The sequence below is a fragment of the Endocarpon pusillum genome (genome assembly GCF_000464535.1).
Source record: "Endocarpon pusillum Z07020 unplaced genomic scaffold scaffold1352, whole genome shotgun sequence".
In the NCBI taxonomy this organism is placed as follows: Eukaryota; Fungi; Ascomycota; class Eurotiomycetes; order Verrucariales; family Verrucariaceae; genus Endocarpon; species Endocarpon pusillum.
Window position 1 is genome coordinate 76,380 of NW_006916000.1, and position 17,950 is coordinate 94,329.

At 50.5% G+C, this 17,950-nt stretch overlaps 5 protein-coding genes across 5 annotated transcripts; 2 read left to right on the plus strand and 3 right to left on the minus strand.

Annotated features, from left to right (window-relative positions):
• Nucleotides 1-469: 469 nt before the first annotated feature.
• Nucleotides 470-1,396, minus strand: EPUS_06597 (uncharacterized protein; the record flags this gene model as incomplete). The annotated part of the gene is made up of 1 exon (XM_007801745.1): nucleotides 470-1,396. One exon carries the CDS (start codon nucleotides 1,394-1,396, stop codon nucleotides 470-472), a length of 927 nt encoding a protein of 308 aa, XP_007799936.1.
• Nucleotides 1,397-2,347: 951 nt separating this feature from the next.
• EPUS_06598 (uncharacterized protein) lies at nucleotides 2,348-3,184 on the minus strand (the record flags this gene model as incomplete). Its single annotated transcript, XM_007801746.1, has 1 exon — nucleotides 2,348-3,184. One exon carries the CDS (start codon nucleotides 3,182-3,184, stop codon nucleotides 2,348-2,350), a length of 837 nt encoding a protein of 278 aa, XP_007799937.1.
• Nucleotides 3,185-3,693: 509 nt separating this feature from the next.
• Nucleotides 3,694-5,805, plus strand: EPUS_06599 (uncharacterized protein; the record flags this gene model as incomplete). The annotated part of the gene is made up of 1 exon (XM_007801747.1): nucleotides 3,694-5,805. The coding sequence occupies one exon, from the start codon at nucleotides 3,694-3,696 to the stop codon at nucleotides 5,803-5,805; it is 2,112 nt and encodes a 703-aa protein (XP_007799938.1).
• A 1,705-nt stretch (nucleotides 5,806-7,510) lies between these two features.
• On the minus strand, nucleotides 7,511-12,981 carry EPUS_06600 (DNA topoisomerase 2; the record flags this gene model as incomplete). The annotated part of the gene is made up of 4 exons (XM_007801748.1): nucleotides 7,511-9,142; nucleotides 9,192-9,455; nucleotides 9,506-12,853; nucleotides 12,925-12,981. The coding sequence occupies 4 exons, from the start codon at nucleotides 12,979-12,981 to the stop codon at nucleotides 7,511-7,513; spliced, it is 5,301 nt and encodes a 1,766-aa protein (XP_007799939.1).
• Nucleotides 12,982-14,382: 1,401 nt separating this feature from the next.
• On the plus strand, nucleotides 14,383-17,089 carry EPUS_06601 (uncharacterized protein; the record flags this gene model as incomplete). The annotated part of the gene is made up of 2 exons (XM_007801749.1): nucleotides 14,383-15,284; nucleotides 15,331-17,089. The coding sequence occupies 2 exons, from the start codon at nucleotides 14,383-14,385 to the stop codon at nucleotides 17,087-17,089; spliced, it is 2,661 nt and encodes an 886-aa protein (XP_007799940.1).
• Between the last annotated feature and the right edge of the window lie 861 nt (nucleotides 17,090-17,950).

A 17,950-nucleotide genomic window follows, 5' to 3' on the forward strand; every position in this document is an offset into this window, starting at 1 on the left:
TCGCGGAAAGAAATCAGGGCAAAGGTGAGGGCAGACAGAGTAAGAGATGGTGTGCTCACCGTGGGTTGCGGTGTAGGGGAAAGCATACCATGGTTTTTTTCTGCCAACTAGGAAGAAAGGAGGGTTGGATGGGTGGGTGCGAGAGGGGATCAGAGCAGATCTTATCTTGTCTTAGGAAAGAAAGAAAGAAAGAAAGGCAGATCAGGCAGGCTTTTTTCTTGACTCGATGACCATTTCAATGCTTAGATGGATTCCTTTCTATGGTCCATTGATTCGCCTCCCTGTTTTGTGTAAGTTGGGTCAAAGACATCTAGCCCCTCATAGCGCCAACGGAAAGATTTTCGATGTCGTCGGTAGGTTGGATGTACCCAACCCATGCGTCATCCCTGTCTCTCTCTTTCTCTCTCTTTCCTCCCCGGGCTACATAAACGACCAACTACATATTCTCAGCCTACTCAATCCGAATCAATCACTGCAAGTACTCCTCCCCACACTCCCTCGCCATCACATCAAACGCCGGCTTGGCACTGAACCAACCCGCCCTCGGACTGCCCACAGTCTTGTACGTAAACCTGGCATCCTCCTCGTCGATCTTGACCGTCTCGCCTCCCCGGCCCCGCGCCGCCGCATCCGCCATCAACTGCGCCTGACAGCTCTTCTCAAGACTAACGAACCAGAAGACAGCCGCTTCGACCGTCTGGCCCACGGTCAAAAGCCCATGATTCTGCAGTAACGCCGCCTTCTTATTGCCCAGACAGGCCGCGATGTCCTTCCCTTCTTCCTCCGCCAGCACCACGCCGTTGAACTGGCGATACACGACGTGGTCGTCGTAAAAGGCACACGAGTCCTGCGTGATGCAGTCTAATTCCCGGCCGAGGGCGCAGAAGGCGCGGCCGTGGATGCTGTGGCTGTGTGCGGCGCACAGAACATCCGGCCGCGCGGCGTGCACGGCGTGGTGGATCATGTAGGCGGCTGTGTTCAGCAGCCGGTTTTCTCCTCCAGCGATGACGTCTCCCTTGTGGTCGACTTGGATCAGGTCGCTGGACTTGATCAGGCTGAAGGCCAGCCCGAATGGGTTCACCCAGAAGGTGGTGGGGTCGACGGGGTCACGGAGGGTGATGTGCCCGGCGACGCCTTCGTCGTAGCCGAGTTTGCCGAAGATGCGGAAGGCAAGGGCGAGGCGGCCTTTGAGGTATTTTCTTTCCTCGTGCTTGTCGCTGAAGGTGGGTGGAGAGGGGAATTTCATCATCTTCGCGCTGGCAGTTTGGCGATTGACTTTGGGCTCGTGGGGAGCTGTGCCGGAGGGTTGGGCGGCGGGGCTGTCGAAGCCCTTGGGCGGGGTGGTCTGTGACGGAGCGGTGCTGGTTTCGGTCATGGTGGAGGTGGGTGGTGCCATGGTGGATTGGAGATGTGATTCGCACAGACCGATGGATAGGAGAAGGGATGAAGTACGATAGGATGTTTCTCTGGTGACAGTAAAGAAACACTGGGGCAGAAGGATGCAGGATAGTTTTGGGGGGAGGGAGAGAGGAATGGGTGAAAAGATGTTGAATTCCAAAGCTGACCAAGCGGTATAATTAGGAACATGTACTATTTAGGATTTGACGTTGAGCAGACCGCGGCTCCCCGCATCAAACCTTAGGAACTTTGGACTTCTGACTTTCCCCGAAAATGTGGGGCAAGAGGATCGACAGAAAAGGCAGACCAACCACTTGCATCAAACATTGGCCAACCATGGGCCAACCATGGGCCAACCATAAGATAGCAAAAGGAAGCACTCGGGTGATGGCACAGCAAGGATTGGAGCATGCTCTTGTCCGAACACTAGGAACACTAGGAAACAGCAAAAACAGGCCAGATCATCATGAAATGCTTCAAGACTGTCCATGTTTGGGTCGACAAGTTCTGTACTTGCTCTCAGGATGGAAGTTGGAAGAGTAGAAGCAAAGATCTAGAAGACCGATTGAGTTGAAATCCCTCGTTGTGCTGATATTGGGTGTGACAGAGGTAAAAGGTCAGCGTTGGAGATAGACATCAGACGACATGTTGCACAATCATTGTACAATCACCACCCCCGATCCTTTGCGGGTCGACTCATGTGTACGCGGTGACTGAACCTGGGCGCCGCTGGAGTGCTGCCAAATCCAGTGTGAAGGGATTGCCAGTACAGACATAAACGTACACAGTACTCATCGCTTCAACACTCTGTAGCTACGCTGGATTCTGCCGTGGTTTCCTAAACGCCACAGTATTAGTACCTGCACCTTAGATACTCAAAGAATGGCTGCACTGCTTCCTCACCACCAGAATTTTATTGATGTCTGCGTTCTGGAAATCATGGTCGGGATCAGTCGTCAGATGCAGCTTCAGCGCCGTTCTCATTATCTTCTCCAACTTGACTAGCAGGGCTGTACAATTCCGAAAAGTCTTCGCCATCTGAAGATTCTGGTTCCCGGAGACCAGGTTCATCATCCATATCTTTCTTGAGGAAGACACGGCCATTGTGATTCGCAAACTTGACGTTGTACCAAGGATGAGATTGTACTCCAACATAGTCCTTGGAGCCACGCTTCGTCAACTCCCATGCAACATCGGCGCCGAAGTGAGGGTGCTTCAAGACAGTCTCCCACTCCCAGCAGTTGCACGACTCGTGCATGATCCAATATGCACAGTGCAGAACCAGATATGATTGCAGCATATCCACCAGATGGGTGGGCAGCTCACTTTGGTACAGCTCGCTCACACAGAGGACAGACGGCACCACGCGCTGACAGTCGTGGAAGGCTCTGCGAAAGAAATGATAGCTGCTCTCCTGCAATTGGTCTATCATATATTCATGTGCCATGGTGAAAACGCGTAGCCAGAGAAGACCAATGTCGACATTGGACTCTGCAGCAAAGCCGGGGATGTCACGCATAGACCCCGTATAGAGCCACTGATACAGAACCTCAAAGGTCAGCGGATCAACTGCCTTCAGTTCGAGGTAGCTGCTTTCGCTCTCAGCGAACCGGCCATTGAAGGTGGATTTGAAGAAACTAGAGGATTGACAAAGAAGGTTCTTGTGGATCGTGAAGAGCTGCGTTGTCTCTCCCGTGCCCGCCCTGACGGTGACAACATCAAGACCATGCTGTGATGCACGCGCAGCAGGACGCAACAATGGCGCCGGAAGACTATCCATGGTCATGACGAAGCGGTTATTGGTGCATCAGGCGGTAAGGCATGACTTGGAAGTACGGCCATGACTGTCGACAAGGGCGGTGAGCAGTGGAATAACTCTGTCGAGCTGTGCGTGTTTGGGGCTTGGTGCTTGGTGTTTGTGGTCAAGTCTTTTTATTGTTTATTGTAAACAACTGTAACAACCAAGGCATTCGATGACTTGGAGGACTCTATGGTGGCAGAAACCCAGTAGGCTCAAAAAGGAATGGTTCACACGCCAAGGCAGACTCGGAGGCTAAGATGCTTTCGTCATAGTAGCGAGCTTGGCAGCCCAAAAATTTCACAGGATCAACTTGAGCTTCAGGGTCAGCAATTTCTATTACACTCTACACTCTACCCTCTACCCTCTACCACTGCTCCTACAGCAGCCGAGTCTTTTCCCTCTGCAACCTTAATCTTCGACCAGTTCTGTACATTGGTGATTTGATTGCTGCCCGAGTCCCACTTGTCAGTCCGGTCTCGATCCCTCATCTGAATATGGTTGGCGCGTTCCGCCAGAGACAAGCTCTCTCGCAAGTCCTTCGCATTACTTCCTCATCCTCAACCTCCTTACCCCGATCATTCCTTTCCAGACCACACATATACCATCGACTATCTAGTCTCGCATCTTCGTCGTTAACCGCGAGAGCATTCTCCTCTTTACCCGCATGGAGACAGCACGCAGCACAGGCATATGCGGACAATCCAGCCAATGCGCCTCCGCAGCAGTTCTCCAAGTTTCAAGACCTGGCAGACCATGGCATAGTCTCCCCAAAGGTGATCGATACTATTGTCAACGACATGGGCATCCACACCATGACCGACGTGCAACGGCTGACCATCAACGAATGTCTCGATGGTGCCGACGTGATTGCCCAGGCTAAAACTGGTACCGGAAAGACACTTGCCTTCCTCATGCCCATCGTCCAGCGTATTCTACGAGATCCCGACCTCGAGACGCGTACCCAAAATCGCGCCAGTGCTGACGATATTCGTGCCCTGATCATCTCCCCTACCCGTGAGCTAGCGGAACAAATTGCCGTAGAAGCAAAGAAGATCGTACGGGGCACGGCCGTTAAAGTCCAGACAGCTGTTGGTGGGTCGCAAAAATCATACCATCTTCGTTTGATGCAGCGAGAGGGTTGCCATATACTTGTTGGCACTCCCGGGCGTGTCAAGGACATACTGTCAGACGGATATTCGGGTGTCAGGCTCGACAATATTGAGACGTTTGTTCTTGATGAAGCAGATCGCTTGCTCGACATTGGCTTCGCCCCTGACATCGAAGAGATACAGTCGTTTATGCCCCGGAGACAGGAACGTGCCAGACAAACGCTTATGTTTTCCGCAACCGTGCCGAAGGAGGTGGTGTCTTTGGTCCGAACAACTCTTCGTCCGGATTTCAAGTTTGTCCGCACAGTAGCGGCAGATGAGACGCCTACTCATGACAGGATTCCACAGCACGTCTCTTTCCTCCGAGGCCTTGAAAACCAGCTGCCGGCACTACTGGAACTGGCTAAACGAGCAATCGAGGCGAACAAGAATGACCCTGAGAACAACTTACCCTTTAAAGCCATTGTCTTCTTCAACTCTACTGCCGAAGTCGCTCTGGCACAACAGGTGGTGCAGAATATGCGCTCTGCAGGCGCTGAAGGGCCAGCACGCAGCATGTTCGCTAGGCATCCGCTTGAACCCTGCGCGGTTCTTGAAATGCACTCCAAGCTCTCTCAACAAGAACGTACACGCTATTCTCAACAATTTCGAAACGCCGAGTCTGCTCTTTTGCTCTCCTCAGATGTCACCGCCAGAGGGTTGGATTTCCCCAATGTCACTCACGTAATACAAATCGGTCTTCCTCGTTCAGCTGAAGACTACGTCCACCGACTCGGACGGACAGGACGTGCCGGAAAGCCAGGCGAAGGATGGCTGTTGCTTCAACAAGACGAACAGCTGGCGTTTCGCCGTATGCTCGGCCGTGGTGAATTCAATATCAGACCAGACAGCTCTCTCAGGACCGCTCAAATCGACATGGGCCAGTCAGCGCAACTACCAGCAAGCACTGCAAATATCTTGCAAATGGTAGAGTCTGGAGTCAAATCCACACCAATGAGGCTGAAGAATCAGGCATATGCCTCCATGATCAGTGCCTTGGGCCAAGGCGGCAGAAACCATCAAACCGTTGTGGACCTGGTTAATGGTCTGGCCAGAAATGGATGGGGCATGCAGACACCACCACCAGTGTCGCCAGTTTTTGTCAGTAGATTGGGCTATAACCGCACCAGAGGCCTCAATGTCTCCGACCAAAGACCGGATTACGGCGACGACAGAGGAGATTTCGGACGGGGAGGAGGTGGATTTGGAGGTCGTCGGACCAATGCCTTTGGTGGTGGTGGCGGTGGCTTCGGCGGTGATCGAAGAGGTGGAAGAGATAGCTTTAACGACCGAGGTCCATTTAGCAGCGGAGGTGGTGATCGAGGTGGATTTGGAGGAGGCGACCGGGGATCAGGCGGTTTTGGCGGCAGATCAGGCGGTGATCGAGGTGGCTTCGGAGGAGACCGCAGATCAGGTGGATTCGGAGGCGGACAAAGCAGACAGTCTTTCTCGAGGTGATGACCCCATGGGATGAGGTGCTAGGAGTTTTGCCTTTTGTCCCCTTCTGCGCTTCTCTCATCCTGCGACCTTTCAACCTGGTGGGAGGGACTCTCGGAGAGCTGTTTCTTCGGTTCTCTCTCAATCCTTCTCCATATCTCGCTCGCTGTTTGGGCAAGTCGGAAAGCAGAAGCCAGCTGTATTAATGTCCCCTTCTCCGTGTATAAAAGACCTGGTTTTTTTTATCTTCCGCAACGGCTTGTCTACATTGATGCATGGCAGGCATCCTCGCATCCCGCTCCGTCCAGCAGCTGCAATTCTACCGCTACCGCTGCTACAGAGTTCCATCATTTTTCACGTCATCCTGCTTGCCGGCTTGCTTGCTGCTGTGCATGGAAAAAGAGGGTTTGGTTCGTTGATAGGAGAAGCAACGCTGGTGGGGGGGAAGGGGAAAGGGGAAAGGGGAAGTCAGCTTCAAGCGTGGTATCCTCCCTCTTCTTCCTTATCCTCTGTCTTTGTCTTTTCCTGTGTCTGTTTGAGACAGGCAGGCAGAAGGTTCGGGTAGCTCAGAGCTCTCTTTCTCAACATCTTAGATTTCCGGATGCAATGGGCGCAGCGATTAAAGTTAGGTAGCTGAGGTAGACAACTAGCTAGCCAGGTAGGTATAGGTGTTTGCTAATCGGACCACCCACACTTCTCCCTTCTCTCTCTCCTCCCTGCAAACTTGAGGACGAACTATACTACGTACGTAGTACACCCTACTACCACTAGTTACAGCGGACGCACTATTACTGGTACTGCGTTCTTGTGCACCAATCCCGTCGCTCCCACTCCACTCCCACTCCTACTCCCGCTCCCGCTCAGGGCGTGATGCAGATCCTACATCGTAAATACATAAACAGTACTCCGTAGTCAGCCATACCCAGCCAGATAGATAGAGGGACCGCAGCGCCGTCGTTCTCCCCAACGGTGACAGCGATGGGCAATATCAGCGTTTTCTCTCCCTCGCGCATCCTCCCTTCGCTGCCTAAGTTTCATGGAAAGAAGGAAGGGCGGAATGTGCTCGTTTTACTTTTCGCCGTGCCGTTCACGCGTCTCTCATCTGAGTTACCGCTTACTAACTGGCGAGGGAGGGTGTGTATGTATGAACTGAACTGAACTGTATGATGAGGGAGAAAAGGGTGGGTGAGTTGGGGGTTTCCGAGGACGGGGCATTTTTTCTAATCTGCTTCTGCTTCTGCTTGGTTTCCATGTACCAGGTTAAATAGATTTACGGAGTAACTTGACTTTGATTTTTATGAATAGCCGCGCTTCGGATGGATTCTGATGTCGAGATTGTTTTATCTTTCGTTGGGATTCTGGTCGATTCGAGGCTGATTGGCAGAGCAGAGCAAGGGTATTCGCTGGCGGTACGATAGATGCCCAGATGCGAGATGCGAGATTCGAAGTACGTACGGACTGCTGGACCGGATATCGAACAAACGTGTAACGAATTAACTAACTAGCTAGCTAGCGAGCTCTGCAGATGGCACGCGCAATGCTACCATTTCAATTCCATGATTGATACGAAAATCCAGAAGACGAAGAGGCGAGAAGGAAAAAAACGAAGATGAAGCAGAGATGATTTGCTAGGGAAGCGTCCCGAATTTGCATCCTTTCCCAGAAACGCCATTGCACAAGCAAGTCCTTGATCCCCCCACCGAATCGAAGGAAGGACAATCACTACCTAGAACCCCTCATCCGTCTCGGAGTCAACGACAGGGTCGTCATCTTCGTCTTCGAACCCGACCTGACCATCGCCGTCCTCCTCGTCGTCGTCATCACTGAGCACGTACACAGGCTTCTTCTTCGCCGCTGCCGCTCTCCGCGCCGGCCTCGCAGTACCGGCTTTCTTCACAGGTGGCGAGTCTTCTTCATCACTGGCTTCCTTCCTCGCACCAGAGCCGGTACCATCGGGGACAGGCGAGTCCAGCAAATCATCAGCCATGGCGTCGATTGCTTCGTCTCCGTCGTCGTCTGAATCAAGCAATTTGTTCCTCTTGATGTTCTTGGCTTGTTTGGCCGCGTACGCTTTTGCCGCTGGGGACAAGGGAGCGGGAGCTTTCTTTGCTGGTGCGGGTTTGCTTCTCTTGGTGGCTGGGTCTTTCTTTGCTGCTGCTGCTGGTTTTGAGGTAGCGGCCTTGGATGCTTTTGGTTTCGATGCCGCTGTGGCTGGTGCTGGTGCTGGTTTGCTTGATGAAGCAGCTGGGCGAGATTTGGTTTTAGTTTTGGTAATCACGACGTCATCCTCGTCCTCGTCTTCCTCGTTGTCGTCGCTCTCAGATTCGGACTTTACAGCGGGTTTAGCCCTCACTGCTGGTGCAGGTATCGCAGGCTTGACGGCTGCTGGGCGAGATTTGTTCGTAGTGAGCGGGCGGATGCCGTCTTGGTCCTCGTCTTCATCGTCTGTGAGAAAAGCGTTTTTCGTAACGTTGATCGATCGTCGAGGAGACTGCTGAGGTACCAGACCCATGAAATTGGTATCGTCGTTGTCGGAGATTTCCGCGTAACTTTTCGTGGCAGTAGGAGGTACTGCGGCTTTTAGGCTGGCACTGTTGTTTGGAATGCCACGAGAAGCGGAGAATAAAGGCTTGCTGTCGGTCGAAGACTTATTCTCTCCTCCGGGAAGACCCTTGACCATGCTGGTAATGTCGCCCAATAGATCATCACCATTCGAGCCATCAGAGTCGCTTCCACCACCCACAGCATACTGGATAGGCTTTGAAGCCGCAGCTCGCGCTCTCTTTACTGCCGGCTTTTTAATGATCTCTTCCTCGTCAGAGTGTTCGGAAGTAGGAACCGCTTTTGGTTTGGCTGTCACCTTCACCTTCTTCGCATCCGCAGCCTTCTGAACAACTTCCGGTTCTGGCTCCATCTCGGAGCTGTTGCCGTCATGACTCCGGGCTGGATTTTTTCCTAGTGTCCCATTCCCTTTGAAAAAGCCTTCAAGAGTATTTTTCTTCTTTTCAGGCTTGACTTCTATTCTCCTTACCTTGGGAGGAGCAGGCTTCTTCGCTTTGGGCCCGTCATCAAAATCATCGTCATCGGAATCGCCTAAGCCTTTACGCTTCTTGGTGGCTGCGCCGGATGCTGCAACTTTGACTTTGCTAGAAGTGCGACGGCCCATGTTGTTGATACGGCGCTTTTGCTTATGCTCTTCCTCAAGTTGCACTCTCCATTCTTCAATGAAGCTGTCGAGATCTCGTCTCCATAGGTCCTCTTTGCTGAGTTTGATCAAGGTGTCGACCTCTGTTTCGATTTCTCCAATTTGTCTTCGCAGTTTTTCGACACGTTCTTGCGTAAGAGACCACAATGGCATCTGAAACGGTTAGCCACAATACCAAGGGCAGATACGGCAAAGATCATACCCCAAGGAGATAGTCGTAATCATGCGCTCCAACTGCAGCATCCTCCTCACTTTCTGACTCTTCAGCTACTTGCTGCTTCTCACCGGCCTTTTGGGCGTCCTCCACATTATTATAGGCCATGAACCCCAACTTCTTCAATTCGCTCATCAGGACGCTCTTCTTTTTCTTTGAGATGGTCAATTTATTGTCGATGATCATTTGTACGAAGCGGGCTTGATTGCTGAGCTTGTCCAAGTTTCTTTGCATCTCTGCCAGCTGCCATTGCTGCTCTCAGTTAGTATTGTTTGATAGCCAACGCTGAAAGAGAAACGAACCTTGCGTTTCTCATAGTAGAGGATGCGAATACGGAAGAAATCTTTCATGATGTCTTCGACCGTGGCATACTTCGCAATGCGACCCTCAGCATCGAAAGCAACCAAATTCGACGTGGCTATTGACTTGCTCAGTTTGAACTTCTCCTCCAGCTCTTTCTTGACTTCCTCGTCGGTCCCGCTGGGCACATGCTTCTCCTCCATCTGGATCACGAAGCGTACTTTCTCGTGAGTGTTGTAATCCTTGTAATCCTTGATGAATGACGGTATCTTTTCGGCCTTGATGATGTCCTCAAGTTTGTCCTTGAAATCTTGCGTCCACACTCGAATAGGCAGTTCGGTTATTTCAATTTCAGTGTTTCCAGTCTTTTGGGCAACGCCACTGAACTTGTAGCGATCCTGTGCAGATTCTTGAACCGTACCTTCGAATCCACGGAACCAAGGCAGCATTGGAAGGAATGGCTCACCGTCCATCATGCGCTTGAGGTTAGCAACGACTTCCTCAGGGTTATAATTGGGGATTGAAGAGCTCCAGCCCGTACCAATTCCATCTGTGCCGTTGATGAGTACCAGCGGCACCACCGGCACATATGTTTGCGGCTCTATTTTCTTCCCATCATTGAGGTTGTGAGTCAAAAGTGGCTCATCAGCAGGATGAAAGACCTTTTTGGCAAAGGGCGATAGTCGAGTGTAAATGTAACGAGCACTTGCAGCATCACTGCCTCCCTGCAGGCGACTACCAAAGTTCCCGCTCGGCTCGAGACAGTTGAGATTGTTCGACCCCACAAAGGTCTGAGCAAGGCCGACAATGGTCTGCTGTAGGGAAGTGTCACCATGCGCATATGCTGTCATCTCACTGCAGCTCCCTGCAAGCTCAACGACCTTGACATCTTTTTGTAGGTTCCTTTTGAAGCAAGTGAACAGAACTTTACGCTGGCCAGGTTTCAGACCATCGACCATGGATGGAATCGACCGGATGTTATCCGCCATGCTGAAGAGGATGAGCTCCTTGTTGACAAAATCATCATACGTGATCTTATCGACTGCACCGTGATCCAAATATGTGCCAGGCTTGAAGTCGCCAAGCCATGCCTTGCGTTCATCTGCTCTCTTCTTGGAAAAGGCTAGATCAATGAGATTTGCTTCGTTTTCTTGCATGGTGTGAAATTCCTTGAGATGTTTATCCAAGTTTGAGAAGTACTGTTGCGCATCTTGTGGTGTACTGGTTCCCAATCCTTTGTAATATTTGTGCTCCCACTTTTTCTCATGTTTGTGGGCCTCCCTAAACCTCTCGTACTCAGGCATCGTGTAGAACCTAATCACCTCTGTGGGCTTCGAGATAGGGCCTCTCCAGGCTTTCACGATAGGAGTAATGAACTCAAGCAAGAAGCCAGGGAGCTTGAGTAAGCTGGGGAAAGCCACCTGAAGGAAATTGATAAGAAGACCCTTGATGTGGCTTCCGTCATGGTCTTGATCGGTCATAATCATTAGATGACCATATCGAAGACCCTTCCTATCTGTATACTCTTTCTTATGCTGCAGACCCATGAAATTCTTGATGTTCTGGATTTCGGCGTTCTTCGAGATTTGGTCAATGGAAGCGTCCCGGACGTTAAGCAGTTTTCCGCGAAGAGGGAAAACCCCGAAGAGATCAGGACCGACCATGGACCGTCCTGCCACCGCAAGACCTTTGGCTGAATCACCTTCTGTAAGAATCAGGGTACATTGCCAACCGTCCTTCGTGCCAGCTTTGTTTGCATCAATCAACTTAGGATTGCTGATCCGGCTTCTTCTACTCCCATCACTCTTTTTGAGAATCTGGTCCGCTTTCTTTTCGAGAAAGGAAAGGATGTTGGTGATAACATCGGTGTTTTGAACCGCCTTCATGAACTTTTCGCTGACGGAGCACGTGCTACCAAATTGGCTGGATTTGGTGGTGAGCTGTTCTTTCGTTTGCGACGTGAAAGCAGGATTGACGATCTGCGCATTGACGAATAGGAAGAGGTGGTTGCGGATCTGATTGGTTTTGAGGGCAGGTCCACCCTTGTTCTTCTTCTTGAGAATGTCGGCCAATTTGTTGCATATCTGGTCGCTGACATAGTTCACATGTGTGCCACCTGAGGTTGTAGCGATTGAGTTCACGAAGGAGACTTGTTGGAACGACCCATCTGAAACCGCAAAGCCGATCTCCCAGCGCTCGTTGACAACCTCGTGGATGATGTTTGATTTGTCATTGACAGCCTCCTCTCCCCTCTCCTTCTTGATGGCCTTGGTGTACATTTCCATATATTTCTGAAAACTCCGCACTGGCACACGTGCAGAATTCAGCCGTACCGCGATGCCCTTGCACGTTCCTGCTAGATCATACACACGCCGTTTTGCAAGAGCCTCAAAGTCATCGTCGAAACCAGTCATTCCGAATTTGGCAAAATCGGGCTTGAAAGTGACTTTCGTGTAATCCTCGCCGTTGAAGTCTGTGATCCTCGCATCACCTTTCACGGACATATTCTTGGTCCAGGTCTGCTTGTACTTCTTCTTCTTCCGCGCGTCTACAGTTTCCAAGGTGAATTCTGTGCTGAAAATGTTGCACAGCTTCGCACCATAACCATTACGGCCGCCAGTGACCTTCTGTTGATCATCGTCGTAATTCGAAGAACTTAGGAGATTGCCAAAGATCATTTCAGGAATGTAAATTTTCTGTTTTGAATGAATCTCGATCGGGATCCCGCGACCGTTGTTCCAAACACTGATTTCTCCTTGTTCTCGGTCAATGTTAACTTTGATCTCATCCATGTTCTTGTCATTATGCCTATTGTCGGCAGCATTGACAAGAATCTCATCGAATATCTTGTAAAGCCCAGGGACGTAGCTGATTTCACGAAATTCCATGCTCTCGTGCTCACTGTTGTAGACCCACATCTGCTTTTCGCTCCTTTCGGTCGAACCAATGTAGGTGTCAGGCCTTTTTATAATGTGCTCAAGGTGGGAGATCATCTGATATTGCTCCGAAACTCTCTTGCCCTTCTTAGGCTTCTCCTCAACGATACCGTCCACTGCCATGGCTTCGTTAACGACGTCAGCAAGCGGCTTCTTGGCTGACTTGGATGGTTTGGGGTCGGTCTTTGGTTTTTTGGCTTTTGGAGGGGTGTGCGAGAGCAGTGATTCGTCGTCGAATGCATTGTCAACTGCCCTCGGGGCCTCATCTTCCGACTCGAGTGTGGGACGCTTTTTTGATACTGTGGTTTTGGTCTTTGCTGTGGATTTCAGCGTGGCCTGGGTCGCCTTCTTCGGTGCCGCTTTACTAGCAGTCGTCTTCTTGGGAGCCTTTCGTGGGGCTTTTGCCTTTGGTTTCTGAATATTTCATTAACGCCTGCGAACATGGTTGCGAATAATGGTAGGTCGAATTTGCTAAAAGCACTTACAGCCACTTCGAAATCAGATCCATCTCCATAGTCGTCGAACATGCTTTCGTCCGCCATCTTGACTTCTAGCGCTGAGATCGCGTCGCTTCGCCCAAGATAAAGTAGGTAACAGTGACGTTTATCTGGCGTGAGGATTTAGATAAATACCGAATCACCTGAAACAAGCATTGTTGATTCAGGCAACCGCTTCAATGACTGCTCTACCTTAAAGGTAGTTCAGGTTATTCGACAGGAGGCAAGGCACAAGTACTATTGGGTATCAACTGTTGTTTACGTGCCAAGACCCAATAGGCCAATCAGAACCGCGTCGCGTTAACACTTCGCGCTCTATCTTGGCATATTTTTCGAGTTCTTAAGTCTGCATAGGCTTATCCTTACAGACAACTCGTGTAAAATTGTCCTAGGACACTTCCCTACAGCAATTAATGGAACGGATAACATTGTACCACAATCAAAGGATGAACTGCATAGCCGAACAGAATCTGGTTATCTGATAGTATGGGAGTCGTAACTATCAAGGAGCTTTGTCACTCTACAGCACTGTAGCTTGGTCTGATATTGGTGCTTGTTGTTTAACGCTCCTATGATTACACCCATGTCCAACATGATAGTGCATATACTAGCATTGATCGAAAAACATGAAAACCAGAGCTCATCTGACATCACAGTTGAGGTGCTGGGATTTTTGAAACGCTTGGAGGATGAGCTCCCGACGAACTTGCCACACCAATTGGCGGCCGCGAAACGAGAACACGCAGCCAAGCAAACAAAGATTCTATGCGTCACATGAAACGGAAACCCGTAGCTGATTGTAGTTCCCTTCTCGACAGGGTCTTGAACGATGGGAATAATTGCCCGCACGAACAAAGCAACCATGCCAACTCCGTTCGGGAACGGACATCAATAAGATATGGACTCCCCCAAGTTTGAGGAAGCACTCAGCCTTCTGGACAACTGAATTGATAAGTTTGTATGTCTCTGGAGCAATACTGCATAATCTTGACTGTTTCCAGCTGATTATTTGTTTGCATGTCTGCATGTCTGTGGTGAGAAAGGAGGCTGCAGCAAGACAAGCTTCATGTTTCCTTGGGGCATCAGGGCATCACCTAGCGTGTCACTGTTCCCAAAGCGGAAAGGCTACGAATCCCGACTCCTGAATGCCCACGTCCAGTACTGTTATCCCCAATTCCTGCACTGCTATCAGACACTTTGTACTCCACCCCACGCTCTCTTACAGCATCAGAATCCATTGCAAGGTCGCTGGTCGTCATTGCGATCCAAGTCACTCTTTAACTTTCCACCATACTATTGTTCGCCGCTAGAACAGCATACCTCACTCCTTTATTCTATCCAACTATCCAAATAATCACCACCAATTCAGTCACACTCTTTCACCAATTTCCACTCTCTTTACCATATGAATTTTTGAAACCCATACCCGCTGTTCTCATCCAAACGATGACGGAGACTGCTGTCATCATAGATGAGATTTCTGCCTTTGAGCATCCATCCTCTCCACACGATACCGACTCCTTGGTTACTGTCCGACTATCCGATGTCGGCTTGATTGACCAGCCATACCAGCGAGAACCACAAGCCCTCTGCTCACTTGATCGCACGGAAAGTGACTGCTCTAGCTTATCCAGTCGAGCGACGAGCATTAGCAATGGCTCAGACTCTGCTGTCAACGACACCGTGGACTGGGATGAATTGGACAAGTCCGAAGAGCAGGAACCGCGGGACGAGGGTACAGATGAGTCGACCGCGTTGCTGCTGGCCAGATTGGAGCAAGAGAATGCTGCTCTCGCTGGCAATCCGAAATGCGGTCTGGCCACTTCCCCTCGCCTACGTAGCAATACTCGCCCACCCTCCATGCAACAGCTGAAGAAACTCGTCAATGGACGTGTGCGCAAGTCCCTTCGGTATTCACAGGTGCCAGCTCCTCAGATGACGGAGCTTGAGTTCTGGGCTGCTTTGGTGGCCGATTACCCTCAAACTGCCCAAAGACTGCCAACCTTAACCTCGAACAAGATCCGCGGCGGTGTCCCTCCCCCGCTGAGAGGCGTGGTATGGCCAAGCATATCTGGAGCACGAGATGCTCTGCTGCACGAAGAGTATGAAAAGCTATGTGGAGAGACTAGTCCTTATGAAGGGCTTATCGGAAAGGATGTTGGAAGAAGTTTTCCCAGTGTAGAGATGTTTCGAGAAAAAGACGGAGAAGGCCAGCAGATGTTGGGTCGCGTCCTCAAATGTTTCAGCTTGTACGACAACAAGATTGGTTATTGTCAAGGTCTGGGTTTTGTGGTGGGACCACTTCTGATGCACATGAACGATGCAGATGCCTTCTGTGTGCTTGTCAGGTGAGCAATTTCCTTGAACGCGATACGCTGTACTAAACGAACAAAGGTTGATGGAGCATTATGATCTCCGTTCTTGTTATCTACCAGATCTGTCTGGCCTTCACCTTCGGATCTACCAATTTCAGCATCTCCTGGCACAGCATCTTCCAGAAATATCTAATTATCTCGATGCGCTGAAGGTGGAGCCGCTGTATGTCTCCCAGTGGTTCTTGTCCTTCTTTGCTGTTACGTGTCCACTTCCTATGCTGCTGAGAATCTACGATGTTATTCTCTCCGAGGGCGCGACGGAGACGTTAATGCGGGTTGCTCTCTCGCTCATGAAGCGCAACGAGAAGAAGATTCTGGCTTGCAACGAGTTTGAGGATGTGATGCAGTTCCTTCTGTCTAGGGGTCTGTGGGATACATACGCTCAACAAGCCGACGAGCTGGTGGCTGATTTCGTGTCACTTACCACCTTGGTTACCCGAGAGTCGCTACAGTCATTGGAGCTCAGCTTCAAAGAATCTAAAAGTCTGGCCATTGTGCCGTCACTGAAAAGTGCAGCGTCACAACTACTCGGACGATTTTGGGCTGGATCGGCCCATTCCTTTTCGAAGTCAGCCACCAGCCTAGTCCTTCCGCTCCCCTCTCCGTCACGGCCTACAAGTTCAATCCGGAGAACGCCATCAAAACAAAGCTTGTCTTCAACCATCAACTCATATGAAGGCACCTCCGAAACCAGCACCTTAGCCACCGAGGTCTCCTTGACTCTGCGCAAGTCCGATCAGGTCCAGTCCGAGAGCACATCTTCTGATCGAAGCATTATGGGTCATAAAGAAAGAGACCTTGAAAATCAAATCGAAGACCTGCTCAAGGCAATGTCTGACATGCAGCGCCAGCAAAGCTCGTTGATTAGCGATCTGCAACGGGAGAGAGAGGAGCGGCAAGACGATCGTGATATCTCCAGAGCGCTTGTTGAGTCTTTGAAGTCCATGACTGAAGACATGCGAGAGATTGCAGAAGGGGAAATGACAGAACAGGAGAAACGTACAGAAGAGCTTATTGCCAAAGCATGCCTACGGTTCTCCGCGTGTGATTCGAAACGAACCTCTATATTGCAATCAAAACATCAGTTGCGTGATGAGGCTGCTGAATGGAAAGAAAAGCATGACCTTGAGGCTGCTCGATGCCAGGAATTGATGAAGCACCTTGATGAACGGGAGAACGAGCAGTCGTCATTGAGGGAACAGCTAAGGGAAGCTCGAGCTCGAATTCAAGATACTCACAAAGACAAGCAGCGGATGGAGAGGACGATCCACGACCTCCGTGGTCAGCGGTCACCCGTTCCGGAGTCTCCCAATGAGGCCAGCCCTTCACCCACGGCAGAACTTCGCGAGCACAGGATGTCCTTTGCTCCAGCAGGTCTTCGAGAGTTCAAGCTGGGCCGAGCCGATATCTCGAAAAATGTGGCATTCAACCAACGCTCTAGCAGCCTGAACATGCAAGCGGTGACGGCTACCGAGAGCAAACAGCCTCCTGCCGAGGATGCCCTGCTATTGGAACTGGTCAATGCCAAAACGTCAGAAGCGGTCGCGAGACAGGAGCTTGAAGAAGTCAAAGGCAAGCTTGACGCTTTGAAGAAGATTGTCAGCGGTCAGGCTGCATCCTCTTCAGTGATTGCCCGTGCCGTTACGATTGAGACGAGTAATCTTCACCAACCACATGAGGCAAAGACGCCTTCAACGACTCCGAAAAGCGGCATTTCCAGCGCTGCAGGTGGATTTTTCAGTGGTTGGGGCAAGCGGGCTGCCACTAGCTCACCTTGAGCCTCTAAATTTTACGTGAAATCTATCTACTGCTCTGAAGACAGGAACATGGTTCCAGGTTTGACTTTCTGCTGATACGTCCTACCACAAGCACGGTTTCGTGCGTTGGTTTTGTTCAAAAGGCATTCTGCATAGCGTTGGTCTAGGTAGCGATGAGCTGGCCATCTATCGCTGTTGAAATAAGACTGTTTCGCCTACCATACCTATATACCTCTCATTCCCCAACCATATATTACTATTACTGCATCACTTGTGAGACTTTTTGCAGCTCTGGGGGGATGGTGTTTGCTGAAGTGATACCCATGCTACTGGCCCACGGCCCAACTGTTAAGGATCATCTGGGTGAGATGCATGATGTACACTTCGACCAGCATCTGTTCTAACAATATCATCAGCAGACCTAGGCGACTGGCTTCTCTGACTCGTCTTCTGGAACAGGCATTGCTAAACCGCCCATCCTGCTCTTATGTTGTGCCCATTCCTGAGATTCTCTGATACATACAAAGCCCAGTGGTCATCTAGCGTGCTTTAAGATCTATATTCTTCAGTGATCAGCTTGAAGGTGGGATCGAGGATCATAGTCTTCAGGACCAGGGCGTTTCCATCCAGTTATCCACGATCGGCAGTGTGCTGATTCCTATAGTATTAATCGGGAAGTTGGGCTGTGAGGCTCATGGCCTGAGACTCTCGTTGATTGAGATACGAGTCCACCCGTCTTCTATGAAAACCGATCTGACCAATTACGATCAATTATCATTGTGTTGTGGAGTGGTGGGTATAAAGAGACGACCTACATCTGCCGTGGACATTTGAGTCATTGACTGGACAAACCTCGCATCCTTATCGTTTCATGATTCAATA